General features: G+C 41.3%; 1 protein-coding gene across 1 annotated transcript in view; it reads right to left on the bottom strand.

Moving 5' to 3' along the window:
- Positions 1-56: 56 nt before the first annotated feature.
- The window catches only part of LOC147005487 (NADPH-dependent 3-keto-steroid reductase Hsd3b5-like), a 47,536-nt gene continuing 35,344 nt past the window's right edge, over positions 57-12,248 (bottom strand). The window contains exons 4-5 of the mRNA XM_085835623.1: positions 9,374-9,469; positions 57-136 (exon numbers count right to left, since the gene is read on the bottom strand). Of these exons, the coding sequence (XP_085691749.1) occupies positions 102-136; positions 9,374-9,469 (131 nt within the window). The 3' untranslated portion in view covers positions 57-101. The remainder of the gene's footprint in view (positions 137-9,373; positions 9,470-12,248) is intronic.

The raw sequence follows: 12,248 nt of genomic DNA, 5'->3' as shown, positions 1-12,248 counted from the left end.
GAAATGGTTCAATTTGTACAGGGTCAAGGAATTCTTACTACACTTACATAGTAGAAAAAAAATGTCCTGATGTTAATTTCATTCTTTTCTTTCATAAGACCTCACTTCTCTGATCCCAAATCTTGTGGGATGTTCTCTAAGAAGCAAGAAAAAAGAAATCAAAACCAGAGTACACATATGTACTGGACACCAGATATACAATCTCTATCTTAGGTCATCTTTGACATTGAGACACTACTTTAGACTGTTTCCTAAGCTTGTCTCTCTCACCTTAGATGTCAATTACAAACTCTGGATTGCCTTACCTGTGCTTATGAGAAACCTCTCACACATGTTGTTCTAAGAATTCTCACTGTATATGGTTAGTATTATCAGCTTCAAACCTCTGACTTCAGAAATGCAAGCTCACATTTATAAAGGAAAGAGAGGAAGTGATTCACAAGCTGAGGAAATAGAAAGTGGCACAAGGTTTCTACTCCCTTGTATGATGGATCAGCTTCTAGTAATGTCTAACTGTTCAGCTACAAACAAGCTTAGGATGCTGGGCCTCCTTCATCAGTTAATAATGAAGACAATTTTTGATAATTAAATGAAGACAATTCTCCAATAGAGGTTTCCTCTTTCTAGATGACTCCAGGTTTATTCAAGTGTACAAAAAAGGTTAATCAATACACAGACAAAGAATGTTCTTTCAATGTGTTAAATATACTTGTTAGCAATTTTAATTCCTTTTCTTAGTGTCAACTACTTTATCTTACAGTTCACTGCAGTGAATGCATATGTTCATCTAATGGAAATATTATTTCATGCAATAATCTGATGGTTGTTTGTTTCATTGTTTAGATTGACAATAGTAGAGGAATAACGGTCCTCTGGCAGAAATGCTGCAAGAATTTTATCCTGAGAATTGAGTTAGATCAATTTCCACCTTCCTGAGGAATCCACACTGATTTCCATATTTTTTGTAAAAATCCATACTCTCACCAGCAAAGATTGGTTATTACCCTTGTTCTACATCATCACCAGCATGAGTTATCACTTGTTATATTGAACTTAGGTATTCTGACTGGTGTAACATGAAAGTTCAAAATAGTTTTCATTTGCATTTCTTTCACAACTAGGGAAGAATTACATTTCTTTAAGTGTTTCTCAGCCATTTGAGTTTCCTTTTTTGAGACTTCTTCATGTACATCCATACATTATTCTTAGTTGGGCTGTTTTCTTGTTATCTAGTTTTTTGAATCATTTATATACTTTGGATGTTACCCTCTATTGAGTATGTAGTTGGTAAAATCTATTTCCATTCTGTAGATTGCAGTTTTGTCAAAATTCTGGTGTTCTTTGACCTCCATAACCCTATCAGTATCATTAAATCCTATTTGTTAATAATTGATCTTAGTGCATTTGCAACAGTGTTCTGTTCAGATGGTGTTTTCCTGTGCTGATGAGTTCATGCCTATTCCCCACTTTCTCTTCTATCAACTTCAGTGTATCTCTTTTAGTTCTGATGGTGTGTGTGTGTGTGTGTGTGTGTGTGTGTGAAAAATAGTAAGTGTGGATCTATTTGCATTCTTCTGTATGCAGCCATCCAGTTTATCCAGTTCGAAACGACAAAGAGACAAAGATGCTGTCTTATTTTTCAGTGTGTACTTCTGTATTCTTTATTAGGATGCTGATCTCAATGAGTATGTGGATTGTGTCTAGGTCTTCAATTTGATTTCATTGATTGTGTTTGCTTTTGTTCCAATACCATGCTGTTTTTATTAATAGAGCTCCATAGTACAACTTAAAATTGGGAATAGTGATACCTCTAGCGATTCTTTAAAATTCAGCAATGCTTTATGTATCTTAGTTTTTTCTAGTATGTATGTTCATGTGAGTATATTTGAAGAATTATATTGGAGTTTTGATGGGAACTTTATAGAATCTGTGGATTGCTTTTGTTAGGATTGCCCATGTTACTGGGTTAGTCTTAGTGATCAATGACCATGAAAGCTCTTTCCATCTTCTGATAATCTCTTCAGTGTCTTAAGATTTTTAGTCATACAATCTTTCACTTGCTTGGTTAGAGTTACTCTAAGATATTTTATATGATTTAGGGCTATTGGGAAGGGTTTTGCTTCCCTGAATATTTTTCTCTGCCTATTTGTCATTTGAATATAGGAGGCTACTGCTTTTTGTGTGTTAATTTTCTATCCTGCTATTTGCTTTAAGTGTTAATTAACTCTAGGAATATTCCAGTGGAATTAGTGGGTTAGGGGCTAATTATTTATCTTTGGTTAGTTAGCTTTATGGAACATCCATACTTTGCCCCACTTTGTATCTGATTTAACACTTGTCAATATATAAGCTATTAACTGTGAACTTACATCTTCTGATAATAAGTACAAAGCTCCAAGAATCTACACACTTAGCAGAATATTAACTTCTAGCAGTCCGAGAGCCAGGAATGTCATCAGCTAGCATCTTAGGTCTATAGAATAGTTTGCACATCTTGTTGCATTTGCCCTTCTGGTAAGCTCAACCAATGAATTTTAGCTTTGTGTTGATTTATAACTTTCTTGTTCTTTTAAGTGAAAACAATCCTGTGAAATTGCTTCCATGTTGGAATGTGGCATTTGGAGCTATGTAAATCTATGTTACCAGTCATAGTATCTCAAAATGACTCCAGACTTAACTCTCTCTTATTTCTTTTAACATAAGAGCTTGCTTCCCCCACCCTTACATTTGTAAACTTCCATGTGTGTGCTCTTGACAGGACATTAGTCTGCTGTAAGACTACCAAGTACTCTTAACCTCCTAGTCTTCTCTGCAGCCACACAATTTATTTTGAACCCTGATTCTTAGAGTGCCACAAACCTGAATGCCAGGGATGACACTGGGAAGCTCTAGTAGGGTGTCACTGAAGGTAACAGTGCAGCCCTGGTTCTACCTTTGCTCTCTGATTCGTGGCTCACCATGATGTGGATAGGCTAGAAATTCTTTGACTCCAGGTTCAGGCTAGCAAATTCCTACAACATCATAAGCATATATCAGCACATGATTGATGGGAGAACAAAAGAGCAAAATGCCAAAGATGTGTTGACAGTAAACACTACATTTTCAATGTAAGCAGTGCCATTTCAAATGTGAAGAAGGACAAGTGGGTCAGCATCCAGTTCTTTTATGTTTGTCTCGGTATCACTTTTCCTCTACAAATTCCCAATAAAGCTCAAATCAAATGTAATGAAGTAATTAATCTGAGAAAGGAAACTCCAAGGGACTCTGTGCTGCTTGATCCCAGACTTCACTGTGTAAAACTTCATAGTGCCTCAGAGTCTTTTCAAAGACATTGCTTCAGGGTACTGAACCCAAATGTGCTTGCTGAGGGAAGAGTTTCTGTCAGTAAAAACACTTAGAGGTCATTGCTGCTTTGGTTCAAGAGGGTTTGACTTCTGCTTGATTTTTGAGCAGAATTTGGCATTGTAAAAGTGCCTATTATTTGCCTAGTGTCATTGTTGTCTCTGAGGTTTTACTGCCTCAATGTGCTTACTCAGACCTTGTAGTGGAAGCTTCTAGCCTCTTTACCCTCTAATCAGTTCCCAGAATGTGTTTATCTTCTTATACATGAGATTGAATGAGCTCACCATTTCCTAGTTCTTTCTGATCTCTGGCTGGTTAGTTCTGACTCAACCTCTTCTCCAAGGTGACTGACTCAGTCTAACTTCCTTCTCTGCCTCTGACTTTTTTCTCTGCTTGTCCTCAATCTGAATCTGGCAATCTCTTTTTATATTCTGGCTCACCATTCTCTGGGTAGTTCTGTCTTCACCTGTGTCTAGCTTGTTTCCATTTAACCTCTGTGTAAAACTCACTCAGTAAATTGCCTCCTTCTCTACTCTCGATTTCCTCTTTTTTTCTCCTGTGGTTCTACTTTAAGTAGCCTCTTTTTTCTGTCTGTTATAGTGAAAGGTGGACATATCCTACCTTTTACTCTTTCTGTCAAATCTTTCTCTAATTCCCCTCTTTGTGTGCCTTTCAATTTGATGTCACTTTCAATCATGGGTGCTTCTGTCTACAAACTATGTTTATGTTCATTGTTGGGGATTTAAAAGTGTGTACTAAATACATACCTGTATTCCAGCCAGAGGGATTAAAGTTTTGTACTAAAGGCTGAGTGATATCCTTTTTCCAGGCTTGGTCCTGGAGGGTCTAACTGCTGCTTGATTTTTCAGCAGAACTCAGCATCCTTTACATAATGCTAGTTTCCAGGCTTATGCAATGTAAGTTTCTTGCATCATGGAAGCTTTTATTTCCATTTTAAAGAAAGACTGTGAACTCAGGAGTAAAGTGTAGTAAGATTGGATTCATGTTGGGAAACCCTGAGATACTGATGTGCAGGGCTATGATGGTGAAACATGGCCTTCTGTACAGTCTAAGATATAATAGGTGTGTAATATGAAGCAAATTTAGAGAGATACCTAGCCAACAAATGGAACAAGTTTGACTGAGAGACCATGTGTGTTACCAATAGTAAAGCTGTAGATGCAGGACTGCCCATCCCTGTTAGAACATATTCAACATGGAGGATAAAAGTCTCCCTTTATGGACATTGTCTCCTTCCTTTTTACCTTTTGCAAGTTCATGCAATGCTCATATTTCACCAATGTAGACATGGGCACAAGTTTTTGCTGCTAGGTCCTCAGGTATTCTACTGATATCTAGAAAGACTTGTGGGATAATCAATAGGTTAGTGAACAACCAAAGTCAATGGTAAGACGTGTCCTAAACCAGTATTTAGCTCTCTCCTGCAGGCTGGAGATTCCCAGCAAAGGGTAGTGCTAAGAAAGTAGAAGTAGTTGAGGAACTCTTTTACAGGGAATCAAATGTCAAAAGGACTGGCTTTCCTGGAGGAGCCATGATGTAGATGGCTTTTTCCCCTAAGTGTTGGTGAAGGATGTTTTGTAGAATCTGAAATAAATTCAAGACCACTTAGCCCTTTCTCCCCCTCTGAAGGGACTTTCCAAAGTGTATAGTTTTAGTGGTCAAAATGACCAGAGCAAGCCTATAGCTGCCAAATTAAGATTAGGTTTTCTCAGAAAAGTAACCATAACAAAAATAACAGTTCTCAGAAAAATTCTCATGCCCTACCTCACCTAAATTCCGAGAAAAAAAACCTTAAAAGAGCAGGCAGAGTGAGTCACTAGGCCAAAGGTATTTTTTGCTCTATGCAAACCAATCAATGCGTTAAAGCATTACTTGCTTCACCAATGAGAATAAGCCAGCTAGCTCTGTTGCCTAAATCTGTCCCTTACAAGGTATAAAAAGTGTGTTCTTTGCTCGTCCAAACTCTTGCCTGTGTGCTGAGGGGGTTACCCAATGTGTTGGATCAATAAAAATCCTGTTGAAGTTTGCAGCAATGTTGATCTCTGTGGTCTTTTTGAGTGAGAGTGGACTCCAACATTTAGGGCATTGGCTGGGAAGTTCCTCCTCAGTAGAACCCAGATACCATGCATCAGACAATTGCTGGAGCAATGTAAAATGGGATGTCTGTCTATCTGTCTGTCTGTCTGTGTTATCCGTGTCTGCTGTCTGTATTTGTCATTTGCCAGGCTGGTTAGATCTCAGGTTTGCAAGTCTGGTTAGGTCTCAGGTTCTGTGGTTCTCTCCTGAGAGAGATCCATCTGGGTGGCAATTGTCACAGGCAGACCTGCAGAGATGTCACAGGCTGGAAACCTGCGGATGCTCCAGATTCCTGCTGGGAAGTTGGATGGGAAGCTGTCCTTTTCAACCCAGTGGTAGCTGGGAGGCAGCTACTGTCTGGTTGGTTAGTATCAGGCATCTGTGTGAATCACATCTAGGAAGACCCGTATTGGTCTTGTTTGTCTTACTTGTTTTCTGTGGTATTGCAGTGACACTTTATCTGGACGATTTCTGTTGTGTGTCTTGTGTGTCTTGGCATGTCTCTTTGTGTTTAGACTTGGACTGACTACTGATGACTATTTTGAAAATCATGGGATAGACACTATCCATCATTTTGGGCCTGCCCTTTTTTCCCATCCACAGGTCCCCTACTGGTTGGTACTTAAGCCCTTCGAGAAATGCCCGAGAATCCTGTCAGACTCTGATGCTGATGTCCTCCTTTCAGATCCTCCATCGTTGCCCTATTCTCTCTTTTCTCCCCAACCCCAGAGAACAGCCAGTGGGTTGCAGGAGACTGCTGCCATTCTTGGATCCTCAATGTAGCTGACCATCGGCCCCACCCACGGAACTACAACAGACAAGGGGGGTTCCTGAGATGTCAGTAGCCCAGTGCGGCCAGCTGGAAGCACCACTGGTGTTTGGCCTGGGTGGCAGGCACTATGCTCCCCCGCCTCTTTGAGCGGCCCTGACTCCATTCCCATTCCCCTAGTGCTCACCTCTGGGCTTTGCCGTGTGTGTGTGTGTGTGTGTGTGTGTGTGTGTGTGTGTCACAGTGAGGCAGAGCGAGGCAAATGGGGTGCTTGCCACCTGTGAGGAGCTAAAGGGTGAGCCTGCCCCACTCCCCAGGCCACCACTGACTGCTGAGAGCTGCTAGTGCTTGCTACCCAACTGTGCCTGACTGAGGTTCTCTTCTCCATAGAGGAAAGGTAGAAAATTCTCTTAGAAGCTAGGAAGAACTTCCCAGGTGTGAATGGGAGGCCCTTTCAACTGCCTATCAACAGGGACACTGGGTTCATGGAAGGTAGGGAGCACCAGAAAATCTATAGCCAGGCTGTAAAGGAGGGTCTCATCTTCATGGGGCTGGGAAGTGCTCCACCAATCTGACCAAGGTAATAAGTTATGGAAGTTAGAAGGATTGCAGGACAAGTCAGTAAGAAAGCGCAATTTGATACGAAAATACAGAGGAGGAGAAACGAAGGAAAGAAGGAAGGAAGGAAGGAAGGAAGGAAGGAAGGAAGGAAGGAAGGAAGGAAGGAAAGCACTGCTAAGAAGTGATCTAAGAAGTAAAGGAAGAAGAAGACAGAGAGGATGAGGAAGACAGATGTGTACAGATAGAGGTCTGGAAAGAAGTGAAGGAAGAGAAAGATTAAACCCATAGAAAATCTAGGCAAGGTGATCTTGAGGGAAAAAAAGAAAGCTTTAGCAGAATCAGGAAAGATGGATGACAGTGGCAAATAGAGAGATTAAAAGTGAGGAGAGGTGGAAATAGAGATGAAGGGGATTAGAGAAAGTTTTGAGATGGAGGAGGCAGGGCAGAGGAAGGGTTGCTATGTAGAAATAGAAAGCATGATGGACAGAAGGACAAAGCACAAGCAGTGAGACACACAGACAGGCTGACAAAGACTGGGACCAACCAGAGTCAGAATCAGAGATGTGCAGTGAGACAGAAGGATAAACTAGTGCATAGGTGAACTATGGAAGAGGATGAGTGACTGGATGGGGATGTGATAGCTGGATAACATCCAAAAGAGAGATTGTAGTGAGACAGAAGGATAAACTAGTGCAGAGGCAAACTATGGAAGATTATGGGTGATAGGATGGGGATGTGATAGTTGGGTAACATCCAAATGAAGAAAGACAAGGAGGAGAAGCAAAGGAAGAGGAGAGAGAGAGAGAGAGAGAGAGAGAGGGAGGGAGGGAGGGAGGGAGAGAGAGAGAGAGAGAGAGAGAGAGAGAGAGAGAGAGAGAATGAATGAATGAATGAATTGTATGAGATCTCCATTACATTCATGAAAACAGGAGCAAAGAGTGGTAAATAACAAAGACTAGAACCTGGCAAGTTGGGAATAATGATAGCACTTGAGAATGAAAACTAGAAGGAACAGGAAGTCAGGGAATTAAAAAGGGAGAAGTGACAAGAGAGAAAATGGCATAAAATACTGGCCACATAGTCAGGGCAACCAGAGAGCTTAGTAAGACTGTACAAGGCAACCACAGAGAGCCTTTGGCAAAACATCAATGTGCTTATTGTAAAGGAAAAGGACACTGGGTTAGTGGATTACAGAAGAAGAAGAAGAAGAAGAAGAAGAAGAAGAAGAAGAAGAAGAAGAAGAAGAAGAAGAAGAAGAAGAAGAAGAAGAAGAAGAAGAGGAGGAGGAGGAGGAGGAGGAGGAGGAGGAGGAGGAGGAGGAGGAGGAGGAGGAGGAGGAGGAGGAGGAGGAGGAGGAGGAGGAGGAGGAGGAGGAGGAGGAGGAGGAGGAGGGGCCATGGTGGCTCTCTGAAGCTAGAAAAGAGACTGTTTTCTATTCTCCCACTGACCACTTCAAGACAAGTTAGAGAGTTTCTAGGCACTGCAGGCTTTTGTAGATTGTGGATTCCAGGTTTTGCTGAATTAGCAGCCCCAATTTATTCCCTCATAAGAGATAAACAGCCCTTTGTATGGGGAAATAAGGAACAACAAGAATTTGATGCTATGAAGACTGCCCTAATGTCGGCTTCAGCTTTGGGCTTCCTGGATGTGACTAAGCCCTTCCATCTGTTTGTGTCTGAGAACAAAGGTATTGCCAAAGGGGTTCATATTCAGAGATTGGGGCCCTGGAAAACACCTGTGGCATACTTATGAAAAAAATTAGACCTTGTGGCTGCATGATGGCCTGCTTGTCTGCGCATAGTGGGTGCTGTGACATTACTGGTCAAGGACACAGAAAAATTGTCTCTGGGGCAGAACTTGGTAATCTCTGTGCCACATGCCCTAGAAAGTGTAGTTCGCCAGCCCCCTGACTGATGGCTGACTAATGCTCACAAGATTCATTACCAGACTCTGTTGTTCAACTCTGATCGAGTCACATTTGGTGCCTCCCATTCCCCCTACCCTGCAAGTGTGAACTCAGCTACCCTGGTCCTAGAACCCTGTCCACGACTGTCAACAAGTTCTTGCAGAGACACATGGGTGATGGAAAGCTCTCACAGACCAACCACTAGAGTGCATAGACATTACCTGGTTCACAGATGGGAGCAGCTATCTAGAAGAAGAAAAGAGACATGCTGGAGCAGCTATGTTAGACAAACATTAAGTTATCTGGACTCAGGCCTTTGGAGAGGAAACATCAACTCAAAACGCAGAACTGATCGCCTTCACTAAAGCCTTGGATTAAGAAAAAGAAAAAGACTCAACATCTACATGGATAGGAGGTATGCTTTTGCCACAGCCCATGTCCATGGGGCTATATATCAACAGAGGGGTCTACTGACGTCTGGAAAAAAAAATTAAGAACAAAGAGGAAATACTAGCTCTACTGTGGGCCCTACACAACCCTGCCAAGGTAAGCACGATCCACTGTCCTAGTCACCAGAAGAGAGATACCATGATAGCAAGGGACAACAACATGGCTGACTGAGAGGCATGAGCAGTTGCAGCCATGGCACTGTGGGTGGTCCTGGCAACAGAGCCTGAAAAACCCATCCCTGAGCTTACCTACACAGCAGAGGACTTTGCCTTCATTTCCAAAGATTCCAGTCACCAGTTCTACAAAAATAAAAGAGTTTGGTACTCCTCCAGGGAAAGAAAATCCTGCCAAAAAGACAAGCAGAGGCAATGATCAAACAGATGCATCAGTGGACTCATTTAGGCATAAGCAAGCTCATCCAGACATTCTCCAAGACTAAGTACCATGTACCAGGTTTAAAACACCTTGTGTTGCAGGTCGTGTACAAGTGTGTGCCCTGCCAAAATGTCACTGTCTGTTGCACTATGGTGGATCCAGGGAAGAGGTACCAGGGAGAGAGACCCAATATGTACTGGAAAGTAGACTTTTCTTTGAAAAATATGAATATAAATACCTTCTGGCTCTTGTGGATACATACTCAAGATGGATAGAAGCTTTTCCCTGTAAAAATGAGATTTCTCAGATGGTCGTTAAGAAGATTATTGAAGAAACTTTTCCAAGATTCAAGGTGCCAAACTAATCGGGTCAGATAATGGCCCTGCCTCTGTTGTCCAGGTAAGTCATGTGGTGGCTAAGCATTTAGAGGTTTAATGGAAATTACATTGTGTTTACAGAACTCAGAGCTCAAGATAGCTAGAAAGGATGAATAGAACCCTAAAAGAGGTCTTGACAAAATAAACTATGGAGACTGGCATAGACTGGGTGGTGCTCCTCCTCCTGGCCTTATTTAGAACCAGAAATACTCCCTCTCCAATCAGTCTTACTCCTTTTGAGATCCTTTATGGGGCTCTTGTGGCCCTCACTGTCTCAAATGATGTGATTGAATCCACATGTTGTTATAATCATGTTCTGTATGCTAGGTTAAAAGGCTTGCAGGTGCTGCAGAAGGAAGTCTAGTCCTAACTGGCTGCAGTGAACAAGCCGGGTACCCCAAAGACATCTCACCAGTTCCAGGTCAGAAATCTAATCTACGTGCACCTGCATCATGCCCAGACACTCAAGCCTCACTGGAAGGGTCCCTACCTAGTTCTGTTTACTACCCATTCTTATCCTGTTTCTGCTCTTAACCTTTGGCCCATGCATCTTTTTAATTTTTTAATTTTTATTTATTTATTTATTTATTTATTTATTTATTTATTTATTTATTTATTTATTTTTGGTTTTTTCGAGACAGGGTTTATCTGTATATCTCTGGCTGTCCTGGAACTCACTTTGTAGATCAGGCTGGCCTTGAACTCAGAAAACTGCCTGCCTCTGCCTACAGAGTGCTGGGATTAAAGGCATGCACCAGCACACCCAGCTTTGGAACATGCATCCTTAATTGCTTAAGTACAGTACACGTTTTGATGCTTAGACAACAATATCAGCAGCTCCAACAAAGTGAGACATCATTTAAGGATTGAAATGCACCAGAGAAAAAGGGGGGAATGTAGAATCCAAAATAAATTCAAGACCACTCAGCTCTTTCCCCACCTCTGAAGGGACTTTCTTAATGATATAGTTTTAGTGGTCAAAATGACCAGACCAAGTCTACAGCTGCCAAAACAAGATTAGCTGTTCTCAGAAACATAACCATAACAAAAATAACAGTTCTCAGAAAAATTCTCCTTTCCTGCCTTGCACTAAATTCCAAGAAATAATCATAAGGACAGGCAGAGTGAGTCATTAGGCCTAAGGTAGTAACCCTATGCAAACCAACCAATGTCTGAAAGAGTTACTTGCTACACCAATGAGAATAAGCCAGCTAACCCTGTTGCCTAAATCTGCCCCTTACAAGGTATAAAAAGGGTGTTCTTTGTTCGTAGGGGGTCTTTCCTCTTGCCCAAGTCCTGAGGGTTGTCCCCAAAGTGTTGAATCAATAAAAATTGTCTTGTGGTTTGAAGCAATGTCAGTCTCTGTGGTCATTGTGAGTGTGGGTCTTTTGGTGGACTCCTACAGTTTCTCTCCCTCATTGCTTCTCTTCTTTTTCTCCCTCAATATGCTCCCTATCTCCCTTTATGTTATGTTTAAAGGTAATTAATTTTTCTATCATAGAATCCCAGTGGATTTCTGTTTCCTAATTCTCATCATGATTATGAAACTTGCTCTTTTTAAAGTCTTTCATGAAATACTCTCAATTCACATGTATATTTATATTCAAAGCATTCTGCCTCTTGCCTCACCTTTCCACTTTCTGCTAACCATTTAATAAATTCTGCTTATGATGTACATAGATATTCTGTTCACTCACTCTGAATCACCTGCTTGGTCAAACACAGTTAAAAAAGAGGTTGTATATGACATACCTCTCACACATAAATATGGTAAATGACACTCAATTAATTTATAGAACAGTGATTTTAGTCATGGATCAGACATGAAGGTGTTGAAGGTAGCCTTGTATAGAGAGTGGGTATGGAATGGAGATTAATGTATTTGCAGAAGGTATATCCTGTTACTTTTATTTTTTTTAATTTGGTATTTTCTTCATTTACATTTCAAATGCTATCCCAAAAGTCCCACATACCCTCCCCCACACTCCCCTACACACCTACTCCCACTTCTTTTTTTTTTCATTAATTAGGTATTTTCTTCATTTACATTTCCAATGCTACTTCATAAGTCCCCAAACTCCCCTCCCTCTTGGTCCTGGTGTTCCCCTGTAATGAGGCATATAAAGTTTGCAAGACCAAAGGGCCTCTTCCCAAAGATGGCCAACTAGGTCATTTTGTGATACATATGCAGCTAGAGACATGAGCTCCACTCCAGGGGTACTGGTTACTTCTTTAGTTCATATTGTTGTTCCACCTATAGTGTTGCAGACCCCTTTAGCTCCTTGGGCACTTTCTCTGACTCCTCCATTAGGGGCCCTGTGATCTATCCAATAGCTGTCTATCCAAACACTTAAGTGTTTGCTAGGCCCCG

Source organism: Mus caroli, unplaced genomic scaffold, assembly GCF_978045245.1.
Source record: "Mus caroli unplaced genomic scaffold, Mus_caroli_1 scaffold_3, whole genome shotgun sequence".
Lineage (NCBI taxonomy): Eukaryota > Metazoa > Chordata > Mammalia > Rodentia > Muridae > Mus > Mus caroli.
Note: the sequence above shows the minus strand (reverse complement) of the source record. Positions and strands in the feature narration are given on the sequence as shown.